A 17,252-nucleotide genomic window follows, 5' to 3' on the forward strand; every position below is an offset into this window, starting at 1 on the left:
GAGGAGGGAGAGGAGGAGGAGAAAGCCCCACAGCAGTGAGTGAAGGTCCCCCTCACTCCCAAAGGCTGAGGACCTCAATTCAATCCACACGGAGGGAGAAGAGAACCAGTGGAGACAACAAGCTGCCCTTGAACCTCCACACGGGTTCTATAACATGCAGACAACAAGCTGCCCTTGAACCTCCACACGGGTTCTATAACATGCAGACAACAAGCTGCCCTTGAACCTCCACACGGGTTCTATAACATGCAGACAACAAGCTGCCCTTGAACCTCCACACGGGTTCTATAACATGCAGACAACAAGCTGCCCTTGAACCTCCACACGGGTTCTATAACATGCAGACAACAAGCTGCCCTTGAACCTCCACACGGGTTCTATAACATGCAGACAACAAGCTGCCCTTGAACCTCCACACGTGTTCTATAACATGCAGACAAATAAGTAAGTAAATAAATAAATGTGTTTGAGACAGAGTCTCCATTTGCAGAACAGGCTGGCTTGCAATTCACAGAAACCCACATGCCTAAATAATTGTCTTTCTGAAGAGAGAGCCTGCCTCGAGGCAAGGTGGAAGGAGAGAACACGAAACCAAAGTTGCAGCCACACTCATGCACGCATGCCATACATGCATATATGAATGTACACACACACACACACACATAATTTAAGAAAATTATGCTGTCAGGCCATGCACATGCATTCACTTAATAAGAATAATATATGTTTTACATTTATATGTATATTTGTGTGCTATCCAGATTTGACCATTTTCCAGTAGAATAGATACAATGAATTTTGTGTCATGAATATGTTTTTCCCTGCACCCATATAAAATGACAATAAGATCATCATAGTAAACAATGCATTCAAAGCTATCAGGATGGCTTAGGAAGCCTGGTCAGGGCTGGGGTGTGGCTCGATGCTAGATCATTTGTCTGACAGATAGGACCTCTCACCTCCCCGCCCCACGCCCAGGTTCACCCCCAGAACAGTACCACGGTCAGAACTGCTGTATCCCAGTGGCATTTTCTGAGTTTCCAGGCTCTGGGTGATCTGGACTGTCAGGTTTGAGAAGGGGGCTCGGTCCCCCGCCCATGACCCTTTTCTATCAACCCAGAACAGACCTGAGACCATGTCAGAGCCAGACCACTGTCTCCTGCCAAACACCCCCACCCCAACTGGGACTCCTGGCTCTGGCATGATGTCAGAGCCCTGGGAAGCTGTCTCTGGCATAGTGTTCTTCTCTTGCTCACCATCATGATCTGGGTACCAGGACGCAGGGCCATCTCATCTGCTGCAGAGCCAGGCGTGACACGGTGAATGAAGATCCCAGTGAGGTTCCCACCGATGACACTAATCTGTTCCAGCAACGCGTCCCCTTGGAACGCCAGCACCGTGACCTGGCTTAGGATCTTGCGGGCTGGTCTCCTCCTCACGGGGACACTGCTGTGGGCAGACAGACACAACCTGAGCACAGAGGTCGGAGGAGCCCTAGATTCTGTGATTCTTCTCTGCTCTGACCCACCCTCTTGGAAATGCTGTGACTCCTCGCCATGAGAGGCTATAGTCACACTCTGCTCTGTCACTTCCAGGCTCTGGTTCTCCAGCCAGTGAGTGTCCCCAGTGTGCTGCTCACCTTTCTGAGACATTCAGGCTCCGGGAAGACCCCTGCAGGCTGTCCTCTGTCTGAGAGAGGTCTGGAAGGAAATGAGACTCATTGCGGCCTGAGCCTGACTCTGAGCTCACCAAGGGATGGTCCTTGCCTCTTTCCCCTGCTGCAGCCTCAGACCTCCTCCTCTGGTCTTAGGTACCCTAGGCCCGGCTCAGCCCCTTCCTGAGGTCCTTTCTTTGTGTTGTTAGCTGGTTTCATCTTTCCACAGTGGGAGCTGCCTGCATCATTCTGCCTCACCTGAACTAGTTGCCAATAGCTTATGGATGAGATTTAGATTTCTGACTTCAATTAAGGGTCAAACCTAAGGGTTGGAGAGATGGCTTAGTAGTTATGAGCACCTGTTCTTGTAGAGGACTGAATTCACTTGTCAGTACCTACACAGTGGCTCACAACTGTCTGTAACTCCCGGCCCAGCGGGTTGACACCCTTTTCTGACCTCTGTAGGCACCAGGCATGCATGTGGTACACAGACACACAAGCAGACAAAACACCCGTACACATAGAATAAATCTAAAAAAGGGGAGTCTCAAATCTGCTCCTTGGCACTCACCAGCAACCCAGTGGCTGTGCTAAGCCTGTGAGGCCTCACATTAGATGCTCCCTGGGGCTCCAGCATGTTAAAAATTAATTAATTTGAAATGGTTTCACTATGTAGCCCTTGAACTCTCCATCTTTCCAAGGTCTGGGTTTACATGTGTGTGTGTGTCCACATCCAGAGTTGTCTGTCCATCTCTGTCTCTGTGTCTCTCTGTCTGTCTCTACCTGTCTCTGTGTGTGTGTGTGTGTGTGTGCGTGCACACATGCATGCGTGTGTGCCCATGTGTGTGCTTGTGTGTGTGTGTGTGTGTGTGTAACCCAGACAACTGCATCAGTTGTCTTCTCTATAACTTTCCATCTTGTTCTGTGAGGGCCGCCTCTCTCACTGAAGCCAGAGCTCTTCATTTTAGCTAACCTAGCTGGTCAGAGAACCCCAGATAATTACCTATCTCAATTCCCCAGCGCTGGGCTTGTAGATGCCTGCTGCTGTGCCTGGCCTTTATGTGGATTCTGGTGATCAGGCCTTCATTTGCACACAGCAAGCACTTTTCAAACAAGGCACTTCCCAACCTCAGATATAGCATTTAAATTTGTATACTGTGACCTAGGACCCAGGGCATCCTAGTCCTGTCTTAAGACCCGGTGGAAATCTAACAGGTGCCACCCACAGATGGTCTTAGCCCAGATCACAAGCAAAAAAAACACTTATCTTTTTTTTTTTTTTTTTTTTTTTTTTTTTTTGGTTTTTCGAGACAGGGTTTCTCTGTGTAGTCGTGGCTGTCCTGGAACTCACTCTGTAGCCCAGGCTGGCCTCGAACTCAGAAATCCGCCTGCCTCTGCCTCCCAAGTGCTGGGATTAAAGGCGTGCGCCACCACGCCCGGCCAAAACACTTGATTATCTTAAAAGACAAATTAAGTTGCGGAAACACTCCAGATGTGTTTGAGTGAGATTCAGTAACAGCATGTGAACCTGAGGTAGAAGTCGGGCGGTCTGGATTTCTGGTCCCTTGAGCCACTGTGCTGAACGATACAGGGTACTCTCACCGTACCGTGGCCATTGGGGTGAATTCTGGATAGGAGTCAAGGACCTTTGTGAGTGCCAGGTGTGCCCCCAGATGTGCCCCAGGTGTGCCCCAGGTGTGAGGTGGAAACATCAGGTGTGAGATTAGAAATGCCAATCACAAGGCAGTCACAAGTTCAGTCACAGATGTAAGGAAATGAGGAGAGACTCAGGAGCCAGAGCCCAGGAGAAGGGATGCCCCTGTCAGATGCAGCCTGTGTCAGATGTCTCTGCTGCCACTGAGCACCCATGCCTGCTGCCCCCTGAGTGTCTGTTCACAGGACAGGCGATGGGGAGGAGAACACGCATGTCTGTGGCTACCTGAACATACACGTGAGCCCCATGTGACTATGAAACAGCCCTCTCAGCCTCTGTGTGAGAAAATTAAAAGGACAACAGCAAACAGCCCAGCTGGGCTGTGGTAGCCTCGCCTAGAGGCCAAGGCCAGAGGTCAAGTTCACATCTTTGTACGGTCCCTGGAGAGAGGTCCGGGCTGTCTCACTTGCCTCCCTTTGGCCCAGGAAGAGAGCAGGGTTAGGGTTAGGCCGTGCAGATCCTTGTGTGTGGCAGCACTCACCTGCTCCGTCGATCATCTCAAACTCCAGGTCTGTGTCTGTGTCGTCCACCGTAGCCCCTTGAAGGCGCACCTCAAGGACTTCTGGGAAGCTGTCACAGAGCACAGGAAGCTAGCTCGTACCCAGGCGGCACAGCCCACTCCAGCCAAGGCCCCAAGTTTCCAGCACCTTCCCGAGCTGCAGTGCCCAAAGCCCAGATCGTCCTTGGTCTAGCTGGTTTCCCCTGCAAGCTGGGCCCCAAGCCTGTACCATGTTCTACCTTAGAGACTCGGGGTCTTCCAGGAAGTCCTCTGCCACCCGCTTGTACAGGGACTGCTGGCTGGGAGGCATGGGGCTGCTGGAGCGGAAGCTGTCCATCTGCTCCCGGCTGGATGTGGAATTCAGGTCCCACCACAGCCGGGACTGATGGAGGGTGGGCAGGGGGGGATGGCACAGAAAAGAAGAGCAGAGGAGGAGGGCATTAAGTCACACTTGTTGAGTGCCTACTGTATACTGCCTGGGCTGTGTGTTGTTTGGTTTACCACTTTGCATAGAAAGCAATGAGTCCCTGGGAAAGGGAGTTACTGACTGGTGAGGGAAGAGGGCTCAGGATGGAACCAGTTCTGGGCAGGCACTGAGCCGACCCAGGTCCACTCACTGGGAATCCCTCCCGCAGATCTATGGATCCGGATCTTTGTTGGTACCCTGAGGACAGGTGCCATCTGGGGGTGGGGTGGGGTGGGGGCGGGGCTGATCACAGGGAAAAGCACAGATCAGTGAGTAAGTATACAGGTATGGCAGACTTCCTGGAGGGAGTGACAGAGGAGCCCAGTGGTGGAGGAGGGTGTGACAGAGTGAGCAACAGATCTGGCACTGTGGGAGGGAGCCAGAGCCAAGATGACCACATCCTAGAGTGTGGGGGAGGACTATACAGGGGAGGTAATCCCACTCAGGTATTTGAGAGGGAGGCTGAGTCCCTAAGGTTCCTTCCCATCCTGGCCACAACCCCAAAGGGAACACCGCTCCTGGCTCTGGGCAGTGAGCGTGGGGAGGAACTAGAAGATGTGATTTCGATTGGCTTCTGGGACTCTGGTTAGAATGTGGAGTCTCCCTCCTTGTCCCTAGTTTTCTAAGAGCCAGTGAACCATGTGCATAGAGTCTGGCTTCTCTGGAGTTGCCTGGACCTTGAGGGGGTGGGGGGAGAACGGGACCGCTGGGGTCATCTAGGAAGGGAACATAAAACCAGCTCAGGAGGTGACAAGGGGAATCAGTGCTGACCTGACCCGCGTCTCACCCCTGTTCCAGCACCGCCACCGTACCCTGAGCACCCACAACTTGGTAACTATGAAGAGATCACCTCTCCTCTTTGCCAAAGGCCAAAGGCAGACACTGTGGGTCTCATATTCCAGGGACCTTTGAGGTGGGTAGAGCAATGTCTCCTGGAATCCAGGTGCCACCGTCCCCCATCACCAACTACAGAATGTGACCTCGTTTGAAAGTAGAGGCTTCACGGGTGAAATCAAGCTAAGATGTCACACTGTGTCGGAGTGGGCTGCAAATCCATTGGCGTCTTCCTGTTATGGTTTAGGGTTTTAAATGTCCCTCAGATTATGTGTTGAAGGCTTGTCTGTGGGTGTGGTGCTATTGGGTAATTGAAACTTTAGGTGGAGGCCTATGGAAGGAAGTTAGGTCATCGGGGTGTCCCTGAAGGAGATATTAAGTCAGGTTCTGTCTGTCTGTCTGTCTGTCTGTCTCCCCATCTGTCTGTTTCTATTGGCTTACAGATAATTCCCCTAGGCTTTCCCAGGGACTTAACAATGATTTAAGTCATCATCTACTGCCATTACTACAGGTGCCAGGACTGCTCCAGTTATAGTCTCATTCTCTCTCTGTCTCTGTCTCTCTCTGTCTCTGTCTCTCTCTCCTCCTTTCCCTCTCTTTCTCTCTCCCCTTCCTCCCTTCTTCCTCCCTCTCCCTCTCTCCTCCCTCTCCCTCTCTCCCTTCCCCCTCCTCCCCTCTCCCCCTCCCCATCTCTCTCTGTCTTTCCCCCACTCCTTTCTGTCCTCCTCTGTCCCTGCTTCTCTGTCCTCGTGGCTCTGCTCCCGTCTGTCTGCCTCTTTACATCCTTACTCCCTTTCCTTCCCCCTCAGATACCACCCCCCTTATACCAGATCTGGTGCATGGCATGATTTCTCAGGGGGCGTCTTGGCATGGGCCTACCAGGTACCCATCCCCTGTATTATATTCAGTTTTTCTCTCTTTCTGTGTGTGTGTGTCTCTCTCTCTCTTTCTGTGTCTCTCTCTGTGTCTCTCTCTATCTCTGTTTGTGTCTCTGTCTGCCCCATCTCTCTGTATCTCTGTCTGTCTCTCTATCTATTTGTCTCTGTCTCTGTCCATCTCTCTGTCTTCCTCTCTGCTCTCCCAGCTGCTGTACTGGGAGGTTCTGCCTCACCACAGGCCTGAAGTGATGGGTCTGAGTATCTGTGTGGGAAACCTCTGAACTGTGAACACAAGCAACCTTTCTCCATTTAAGTTGATAATCTCGGGGAAACTGCCTGCTATGTCCTCTAAGGCAATGGTTCTCAGCCTGGGGGTTGCAATGCCTTTGGCAAACCTCTGACCACAAATTTACATTACAATTCACAACAGTAGCAAACTTACAGTTTTAAAGTAGCAATGAAAACAGGACTGTCTTAAAGGTCCCAGTGTTAGGAAGGTTGAGAAAGAACAACTGTTAGGAGATCTGGAGAACTCCACATTATGACAGAGGTGGAGATCGGAGCGATGCGACTGCAGGCCAAGGACTGTTGGGAAAGCAAAGCTGGAGAGATAGAAAAGGTCCTCCGCCAAAGCCACAGAGAGTGTGGCCCCTTTGGCACCTTGACTTTGGGTTTCCAGCTCCCAGGATTTCCTGTTTGAAATGTTCAGTGGTATCAATTCTTCTCTATGGAAATAAGGTTCCCAGAGACATCTTAACCCCGATGATGTGTTGGGCTGAATACAGCAGAGGGCAGGGGCCTAGGTCAGGGTCAGAGTCAGGGGTCAGGGGTCATTGGTCAGGGGTCATGATCAAGGGCACACACCTCGGTGGAGCTGAGGACGCTGCAGTCACTGTCGTCTGGTGGGCACACAGCATGCATCCGCACAAGCCTCTGCTTCCCCCGGAGGCAGAGTTCCCTGGTTCCTGCTTCCTGCTTGGGCTTCCAAAGAGACCAGATGTCTCCTTAGCTCAGGAGCTTTCCCCTGAGTGCCCCCCACCCCACCCTGCTTGGACAGATTCTCGTCTTAACTTCTGAATGAAATGCTGGTGCCTCCCATACTCTCAGTAGTTACCCGCCAAGAAGAGATCTGGCTTAAGAATGGTGCATTTCAGTCTTTCTAGAGAATCTAGAGACTATACGTTGTGTGCTAGGTTTAAAGGTAATAAACTGCGTAATGTATGCATATGTACACATATGTGCATGTATTCACACGCTATAAAGAAAATTTGGGTGGGTGAAGAAGCGATTAGAGATGGAAAGAAGATGACATTGAACACATCCCAAACCCAAAATGAGCAGGGACAGCTGGGGAGACGGCTCAGTGGTTAGGAACAAGTCTGTTCTTGCAGAGGCCCGGATTCTTGTCCCAGGACCCACGTAGCAGCTCACAACCATCTGTAACTCCAGGTCCAGAGGCTCGGATGCCCTCTTCTGGAGTCCGTGCATATGGTACATATCCATATGCTCAGGCATACACATAAAATAAAAATAAATTACGTATATGCCATTAGCATCTTGATGTCTGTCCTTCCAGCCCTTTTTACTGTGTATGGACGCATATATACACGTGCATAAAACATGTATATGTTCACACATATATGCATATGTAGACACGCATATTACCATGTAGCAGGTATAGATTATAATTAGTTTATGTGTGTGCATGTGTGCACATATACATATGCCAAGTGTGCCTTTGGAAGTCAGAGGACAACCTGCAGGAATCCGTTCTCTCCCCGAACCCTGTGGATCATAGGGCTGAGCTAAGGTCATCAGGCTTGGTAGCAAGTACTGTTCCTTAAGCCATTGTGCTGGTGTATGCATGTATGCATGTATGTATGTATGTATGCATGTATGCATGTATGTATGTATGCATGTATGCATGCATGCATGTATGTATGTATGCGTGTATGTATGTATGCGTATATGTATGTATGCATGTATTATATGCATAGGTATACATGTATGTGCATAGGTATAATCATAAGCTGGGCCTGGTGGCCCAGGTCTGTACATTCAGCCATTCAGGAGACTGAGGAGTCAGGGCTACAAGTTCAAGGCTAGACTGAGCCACTTAATGAGTCCATTCCAAAAATAAATGTTTTTTTTTAAAAGGCTGGAGGAGGCCTGGGGATGTATATGGTTTAGTAGCAGATTACTTGCATAACATGACTGCAGCATGAGACCACGCATGCACATGCACACACTTGCACATGTGCTTGCATCCACACATGAGCAAAGGGGTAGGACAAGGAAGAGACTCTGACTGTACCTCCCTCCTGGACCATGGCTACTTAAGCAGCCGTGCCCGCCCAGGGAACCTGACCCATGCTGCCCAAGGGACCAAGGAGGCTTTGTGACACAGCTCTCAAGCACCCAGGTCCTTCACCACAGTGTCTGTGTTACTCAGTTCCTGGAGTTTTGACTTTGTGGAAATTATCTACACAGTGGACATATCATACTGATGCTGCTTCTGTCACAACACACAACAACAGATTTCTTGGTTCCAGAACCTTCCCCCAAGCTTCCCTTTCTATAACACACTAATGTCAACATGAAGAGAAGCAGAAGCAAGCTGGTCCTGCCCTGTGCTCCCAGCGTTTCAGTTGACAAGAGGCAGACAGCTCTGCAGAGGACCGTGTGGACTCTGTCTTCATCTCTCCAGCTCAGTTACCATTTCCTGTGCATCCCTGTCCCGTCACCCATGCGGCCCACTCTCCAGCCTCCCACTCTTGGGTTGGGGTACTCACTCCTCCTGGGGCCTCTGCCTGCAGCCTGCGCAGCTGAGTACGCAGCTCACAGACCTGCTCTGTCAGCTCGAACACTCTCCTGCGAAGGGCATCCTTCTCCACCAGGCCCTGAGAAATCTCCATCTGGGCCCTGTCCCTTGCTGTGTATGCCTGTAGCCAAGACAGGAGGAGTAGTGGGGGGGGGGTTAGGGGTAGAACATCAGAGCCAGTCACCTGAGCTGCAAAAGGTACCCCCATGCTGTGGGCACTCACCCTGAACCCATCCAGTGCACACTAACCAGGACTCACACTGAATATGCAAACCTACCATGCTTGAATAAAATCCATATCTGGGATGGATAGTCTATGTCTCATGTCAGGAACAATGGTAGGGAGGCTAACAGAGAGCCTGTGCCAGTGAGTTGCAGGGGGGTGAGAAACCTCTCATAGACCAAGGAGAGAAACCCTGAAGTTTGAATCCTATCCCCTGAGCCAGCAGCTCAAAGCCTCATCCACACACCAGCAGGGGGCAGTGTAGAGGGTGGAGTCATGCTGCCCTGTGCCAGCAAGGACAGACACCTGAATCCTCCCCTCAGGGTCTGTTCCTAACGCTTAGGATACCTGGTCACGTTCCTTCTGCAGCTCAGCCACCTGGCCCTGAAGCATGGTCATCTTTTCTTTGTATAGTTCACAGTCCACCTGGGTCTTCCGGAACTGGAGTAGGGTCTGTTCCTTCTCCTCCCAGTACTGTAGAACAGAAGCAGACCCACGATGCTCATTGGCTCTGAGAGCTTAGGTGGGAAGGGGTGAGTGGGGATGGGGAAAGGGAGGCAGGCGGCTTGCAGGGCAAGTGAAGAACCGGTTTAGAGGGGGTCTACAGAGCCAGAGAGCTAATCACACTGACTGTGATTAGCAACTGTGTACACATGTGTGCAGAATCACATGCTGTTTAATGGCTCAAAATACACAAGCAATTTCCCCATAGCTCATTCTCTCCTACTGTTCCCTTCTTTCCTCTCCATCTTCCCTTGTCTAAATCCTGGGCTCTAGTGGTCTGTAAGCCTTTGACATACTCCTGGGGTTCTCCATTGCTTGCCTGACTATGAGGTCTGGGCTATAGGTTAACATAGCCAAGTAAGTCAGACTATGCTGATGATTGAGTGAATCTGTCTGTCTGTCTGTCCCACAAACGAGCCTGCCCAAGATGGATGGCCGTGACTCCAAGGAAGGGCACCGCAGCCTCACCTGCTTCTGCTGCCTCTCCGCGGCCACTGCTCTCTCCCGCAGTGAGTGGATGCGGTCCACCAGCTCTTGCTTGCTCTCCCTGGCCTCATCCAGACTCTGTTCCAAAATGTCCTTCTCCACCTGGGGAAGAAGGAATGTGAGTGGCACACAGTTCAGCCCAAGCTGCAGTGAGCCACACTCCATCTCCAAGGAAGATACATTGAAGGAATTCCTTATCAAAGAGATTATGTGTACGTTTGTCTACCTGAATGTATGTGTGCCATGTGGGTGCAATGCCTGTAGAGGCCAGAAGGGGGCACTAGAACACCTAGAACTGGAGTTACACATGGCTGTAAACTGCTGTGTGGGTCCAGGGAAGTAAACTGTGGGTCAACTGCAAGAGTAGCAAGTGCTCTCAATTGCTGAGCCATCTCTCCAGCACACCCCCTTATTAATTTTTTTTAATTAAAAGAAATCAAGGGGAGCTGGGTGGTGGTGGCAGAGGCAGGTGGATCTCTGAGTTCAAGGTCAGCCTGGTCTACCAAGCTAGTTCTAGGACAGCCAGGGCTACACAGAAAAACCCTATCTTGAACCACCACCACCCTCTCCCCTGCCCCCCAAAAAAAGAAAAGAAAGAAAAAGGAATCAAAAGGAGGAAGTATTCTCAGAATTCCAGGGCTTCAATGTCTCCAGCGACTAGGTTCTAGGAAGCCTACTTTCCCCGAGTCATGGTGAACAGGATGCAGAAAATCTTATGGGCAGAACATATTCATATTTTCACATCCCTGTAGTTTCTTCATCCTTTTATTTTATTTTAGTCAAGGTTTCACCTGCCTCAGGCTTCCATGTTAGGGCTGCAGGCACGGACCACCCCACCCAGCAGAACCCATTGTTACAAGTGGCCTTTCTATTGCCACTCCACATAGTCTCAGTAAATTAGCCCATAGAGCAAACTAATATAGGGACAAGGTTTTTAATGCTGTCACCATCTGGGTGAGTGGGAAGAGGGAGGCAGGAAGGACTGAGAAGGGATTGCATAACTTGACCTGGTGGTGCAGGTCATGCCAGGATACTGAGGCAGGGAGATCATGAGTTCAAGGCCTGCCTAAGGTAAGACAAGGGGTTGACATGGGCTTTACTTTAGCAAAGCCACCGGTGAGAGAGTTTCCCAGCCCATAGGCATCCACTGACACCAAAGACAATGCCTTTCCAGATCAGCAGGAGGCATCTGGCCTCCTGAAGGACCAAGACCTACCAGGCTGAAGGTCATGGAGCGGAGTTTCTCGTTCTCCTCCTTAAGCCGATTCAGTTCCTCTCCCTCAGGCTCCAGGTCGCTGGCCATCTTCAGGGACCTCTCTCGAGATTCTCTTTCACATGACGATACAAGGCTTGCTCGCTGGAGTTCCTGCTTCACCAGGTAGAGCTGTGTGGGAGGAAGCGGGAAGGGGATCATGGGAAAGATTCTCCATTAAGCATTGACCGGATGCAGCTTGCCCATCTTTGCTGCTGCTGCTGCTGTTGTTGCTGCTGCTGCTGCTGGCACCTGGAGAGCCTCAGCCCCGAGCTTCAAAGGCATGGGTTCACCTCCTGAGCAATCCCAGACCCCCCGTGAGAAGAAGGGGCATTTAATAGTGTTTATTTTATTTTAAATGACATATATGAGTGTATATTCATCTGTGTGTGGATGTGCATGTGACTGAGATGGCCTGCAGAGGCCAGAGGCATTAGATTCCCCAAGAGCTGGAGTTATAAGTTGCCCAATCAGGTTTGGAGACCTAAACTTGGTCTTCTGGAAAAACAGTGTGCAGTCTTAGACACTATGACAGTTTGAATCTAAGTGTCCCCTTTGGCTCTGGTGTTGGAACTCTTGGTGCCAGTTGGTGGTGGTGTTTGGGGAGGCTCAGAGGAGCAGGGCTTCCTGGTAGAGGTGTGTCAATAGGGGCAGGCTTTGGGGATACAGAGCCTTGCTTGGTCCACTCTTGGTCTCTCTTTGCTTTGTGTTTGTAGTGGAGGCTGTGATCTGTCAGCTTCCTGCCCTGGCCTCTGCCCCTCTGCTGCCCTCTCTCCCCGCTGTGATATACTGTTGCAAACCCCTCCTTCTCTGTTTCTCTTGGCGGTGATGGTTCATCACTGCAACAGAAAAGCAACTGTTGCAGCCACTGAGCCAGCTCTTCAGAGAAAGCACCTTAGCTTTACTACAGATGAGGCTTGGGGCTTAAACTAGTGCCTTGGGCCCCTGGGAGCAGACTAAGGGGGCCCGGGACCAGCTCCCATCTCTACAGTCAGATTGATGGCCACCAGGGACCTTGGTTTCACTGCCCTCATCCCTCTGATGGAGACAATGTGGACTCATAAATAGCACCACTAACAAACCAGCCAAATCAAGTCAGGGCGGGCTAGGGATGCTGAGAGCCACGGGACCTGGATCCTTCAGCCAAGCAGAGTTTCCTGTGGTAACCTTCCGGATCCAGGAGTCTGTGGATCCAGGGCCCTGAATCCCCAAACTATCCAGCCAGATCATGCTGGCCTCTTTTCTTCTCTTGGTCAGAGGCCTGAGAAAAACTGGATCGCCGAGACCCCCCCCCCCCCCTATGTTTGTCTGGCACTCCTGGAAGGAAGCACCCATAAGGCAAACCCAGGAGGTCTGCAGGTTGTGGAAGAGGCTGGCTGCCCAGCTCTCTCAGACCCGTACCTCTTCCTGCAGGCTGTGGCAGCGTGTGGCAGCCAGCTCCTTCTCTCTGAGCGCGTTGCTGTAGTGCAGTGACAGGTTCAGCATCTCGTCCTTCAGTTTCAAGACCTCGTGGAAGTGGGTGCTGACCTCACGCTTCATGCGGCTGTGGTCGACCTCCAGCTGGCGCAGACCCTCTGCATGGGCCTCAGCCAAGCCCAGGCGCTCCTTCAGCTGCTGGCATCTCCGAAGCAGCACCTCCTTCTGTGCCTTCTCCTGGGCCAGCTCCTCCTGCAGGCTGCTGATGGCCCCAGCCAGACACTCGGTCAGCTTGGATGTCTCCATGAGACCTGCACAGATGGGTGATGGTTCTTTCTGTCACCTTGAGAGACCCTGTCACTCTCCTCCAGCCCCAACCCCTTATGAGCTAGCTGACTGTATTCAAGGTTAGCAATTTCCGTGGAACTCCAAGGAAAACACAGCAGAGACATAAGTCTCCTGACAGAACTCACATGAATACGTCTTTCGCACCGACCCAGAACGGATGGCTTATTAGCAGCTGCTTTGAGTTCCCCGAGAGTTCTGCTCTTTTAACACTCAAATCTTTCAACAGCTCCCTGGGAAGGGCCAGAGTCTGTCAGCTCCTGAACACAACCGTACGTCCCACCATACAGGCTAAGCCTTTACTGCATAACTGTGCTTTCCTGCAGAAGTCTTAGCTTCTCTGCCCCTGACCCTGGGAAGAGGGACACTAGACTCCCCCTTAAGCAACCCTTCACTTCTGGAGTGCATGGTGGCTCCCCATAGCACACGCTCTTGAAGATTGGCTTTGAAGCACCCAGGTCTAGGGTCTTCTCCTTCCCTCCCCTCTCCCAGTGCAGTGAATTGGGATGGTGCCGGGCCCAGGGCCAGAGACCATGGCCGGGAGGGAAGTCCTGCAGTAGCAGGGCTTTGATCTAGCTCTCACCGCTGAAGGTGCTGAAGTCAATGTCAGACTGCAGCCCAGTGACCAGGGTGTAGACATCAGGGTTGTGGAACTTCAGGCTTTCCAGGAAGGCAATGGCTCCGTTCTTCCCTCGGGCCTTCAGCAGATCCAGCAAGTGCCCTAGAGAAAGAAAGTAAGAGAGAGAGAGAGAGAGAGAGAGAGAGAGAGAGACTGAACCACCAGAGTGTGTGGACAGCTGGGGTTGGAGTTCTCTGGGATCCCTGGCAGGGAGACACAGGCTCTGTACCCTACCTTTATTCACACATCATCAATTTGAGGCAAGATCCATAATAAGCTGGATCCCTACTAGGGTCAAGAAAATGTTCTCCTGGGGCTGGTGAGATGGCTCAGTGGGTAAGAGCACCCGACTGCTCTTCCGAAGGTCCAGAGTTCAAATCCCAGCAACCACATGGTGGCTCACAACCATCTGTAATGAGATCTGACGCCCTCTTCTGGTGTGTCTGAAGACAGCTACAGTGTACTTACATATAATAATAAATTAAAAAAAAAACCTGTTTAAAAAAAAAAAAAAGAAAATGTTCTCCTATGAGCTGGGTATAAAGGGACATGGACAGATGCATAGTCTTACAATCCTGAGTACTGTCTGTCTGTCTGTCTGTCTGTCTGTCTGTTTCCCCCCTCTTCGTCCTCTGTCTCTCTCCCTCTCTCTCTCTTTCTGTCTTCCTCTGTCTCTATCTCTCTGTCTCTGTCTCTCGCATGTGTGTGTATATGTGTGTGTATGTTTGTATGTGTGTGTATATGTATGTTTGTGTGTGTTTGTATGTATATATGTATGTTTGTGTGTGTATGTATGCTTGTATGTGTGTGTTTTTGTGTGTATGTGTGTTTTTGTTTGTATGTGTGTATGTATGTTTGTATGTGCATGTGTATGTGTGTACATGCACTGTGCACATGTGTGTGTGTGTGTGTGTGTGTGTAGAGAACACCAATCTTTTACAAATCAGTCTCTTCACTGCATATACACTGTGACGTCTATACTTGCCACCTGTCACCCAGCCTCTATGGCCTGCATTTGCAGTGAGCATTTTGTCAACAGCACTTCAGCCACTGAACCTTCAGTGACTTCATAGTCACTTCCGAGTGAGAAGATACTGCCTGCCAGAGCAGAAGAACAAGCTGCAAAGACATCCCCAAGATATGCCCCGCCCCAAGCCTACCAGTGCTGCTTAGTTTTTGTTAACCCAATACATTAGAGTCATGGGGAAGAGGGAATGCCACTTAAGGAACTGACCCCATCATGCTGGCCTGTGTGCAAGCCTGTGGGATATCACCTTGATTAATGACGGACGTGGAAGGGCCCAGACCACTGTGAAGGAAGCCACCTCTGGCAGGTGCTCCTGAGGTGTATAAGAAAGAAAACGGAGCAAGACACGGGTAGCAAGCCAGCGGGGTGCATCATCCACAGCCTCTGCCTTGGCCTCCCTCAGTGATGGACTGTGGTTCGGATGTGTAAGACAAATAAACCCTTTTCTTCCCGAGTTGCTCTTGGTCATGGTGTTTATCACAGCAAAAGACATCAAACTAAGACAGCGCCTGTGTGAGTTTTTCCTTTTGGACAAACGATCTTTGTAGATGTAATTAGGTGAAAGATCTCAAGGTCAGACTGTCCTGGGGATGGGGGTGCAGCTCAGTTGGTAACATGCTCGCGCACCATGCCTAGAGCCCTGGGTTCAATCCCCAGGACTACATAGACAAGGAGGGCCAGCGCACACCTGTCGCCTTGTCACCTGGGAAGCAGAGACAGGCAAACTGATACTCACATTCATCCTCAGCAAGTATACAGGAGACAACATTTCAATCAAAAAATTAAATTTTACAAATTAAAAGAAAAAGAAGGTAAAGGGGGCCATATTCTAACTCCAAGTGTGCTTACAAGAAGAGGAAAACACAGGAAACATTCGTGTGAGCATGGAGAAGGCAGAGTTGGAGTGACAGGTCCACATGCCCGACATTTCCGGGAGCCACTACAACTGAAAGGCAAGAAGAATCTGCAGAGTCTGCAGCGGGATGGCAGCCCCGTTCATACCACATACAAGACCTGGAGCTGCAGAACTGAGCGCACTAATCCCTGTGGGGTTTCTTTCCCTTGGTGCTTGGAAGTCGGGGCCTCGTGCCTGTTGAGAGTCCTCTACCACTGAGCTGCACCCCGGGCCTCCCACGCTTGCTTTAAACAGCATTGATACAGCTATTTGCTGGGACTTTGTTAGGGGACTAACTCAGTATCCTGGAGGTGGGAAACGGTTCCCTTGATGCTTTTGTTGCTGAGGTCGTTTTGAGATAGGGCCTTAAACGCCCCAGGCTGCCTAGAACTTCTTGACACAGAGCTGAAGACATCCTTAAACTTCTAATCGTCCTACTTCCACCTCCCAAGTTCTGTGTTACAGTGTACCCCACAATGCCTGAGTTACAGGTGTACCCCACAATGCTTGGGTTATGGTTGTACCCCACAATGTCAGAGTTATGGGTGTACCCCACAATGCCTGGGTTAAGGGGTGCACCTCACAATGCCTGGGTTGTGGGTGCATACCTGGTTTGCGTGGCACTGGGGATCTAGCTAACCGCTTTGTGTATGCTGGCAAGGTTTCTATCAATAGGGCTACATTTCCTACCCCGCTTTGATAGAATCTCACACTGCAGTCTAGGCTGACCTTGAACTTGTAGCCATCCTCCTGTCTCAGTCACTTGGATTGCTGGGATAGCAGGCATAGCCACTCTTGATGTTGAAGCTTCTCCCCACCCCCCACTGCTGTAGCACAAGCCGTGTTGAGCTGCTGGGCAAGAAGAGCCTAGCTGCAACCCCAGTGACTCAAGGAGGGGCAAACGCCTATGGACTCACCAACTCTCATGGCACTGTTGGTGAAACGGGAGCTATGCAGGATCTCCTCCTCGTCCAGCTGGCCCAGCACCTTGGCCTGGCGCAGGTAGGGGGTGAGCCGGCTAGGGCAGATGCTCTGCACGATCCTGCATCGGTGACTCTCCAGCATATCCCAGAGCATCTCCTCGTCCAGAGCAGTCAGTGTGGAATCCATGCGGCACAGTTCCGCCATACCTGAACTCTGAGAGGCTGGGATAGGGGTGCGATGGAAGACTGCGCTTGGACTTCCGAGGCCAGGGAGTTTTCTGCTCCAGCCCTCTTGGCTCCACACTGCTGGTGGAGAAACAACATCCAATTGGGAGAGTCAGAGGAACACCCTGTAACAACACTAGGCTCCCTTCCCACTCCCTGTCCGCATCCCCACCCCTCACCTCTGGCAGGCAGGCAGCTTCAGCTGGTGTCAGTAAACCACATTAGTCATTTGTTGCTCATGGCCCGGGACTTCATTAACCCAAGATGACAATAAAAACTGGTCAGGATCTGGAAGCACGAGCTCAGCGCTATAGTATTTACCCAGCTCTGCTGAGGTGCTGGGTGTAGGTTCCATCCTCAGCAACACACACAGACACACAGACACAGACACACACACACACCCAGAGACACACACACACAGACACACACACACACAGACACACACACACACAGAGACACACACACACAGAC

The 17,252-nt window shown here is 51.1% G+C and overlaps 1 protein-coding gene across 1 annotated transcript in view; it reads right to left on the bottom strand.

Annotated features, from left to right (window-relative positions):
• Positions 1-16,761, bottom strand: part of Card14 (caspase recruitment domain family member 14) — a 26,612-nt gene extending 9,851 nt beyond the window's left edge. The window contains 14 exon segments of the mRNA XM_085829374.1: positions 1,257-1,449; positions 1,640-1,700; positions 3,850-3,938; positions 4,107-4,249; positions 6,910-7,026; positions 8,838-8,987; positions 9,438-9,563; positions 10,062-10,181; positions 11,087-11,103; positions 11,106-11,145; positions 11,296-11,463; positions 12,733-13,058; positions 13,676-13,813; positions 16,551-16,761. Of these exon segments, the coding sequence (XP_085685500.1) occupies positions 1,257-1,449; positions 1,640-1,700; positions 3,850-3,938; positions 4,107-4,249; positions 6,910-7,026; positions 8,838-8,987; positions 9,438-9,563; positions 10,062-10,181; positions 11,087-11,103; positions 11,106-11,145; positions 11,296-11,463; positions 12,733-13,058; positions 13,676-13,813; positions 16,551-16,761 (1,899 nt within the window).
• Between the last annotated feature and the right edge of the window lie 491 nt (positions 16,762-17,252).

Source organism: Mus caroli, unplaced genomic scaffold, assembly GCF_978045245.1.
Source record: "Mus caroli unplaced genomic scaffold, Mus_caroli_1 scaffold_13, whole genome shotgun sequence".
Lineage (NCBI taxonomy): Eukaryota > Metazoa > Chordata > Mammalia > Rodentia > Muridae > Mus > Mus caroli.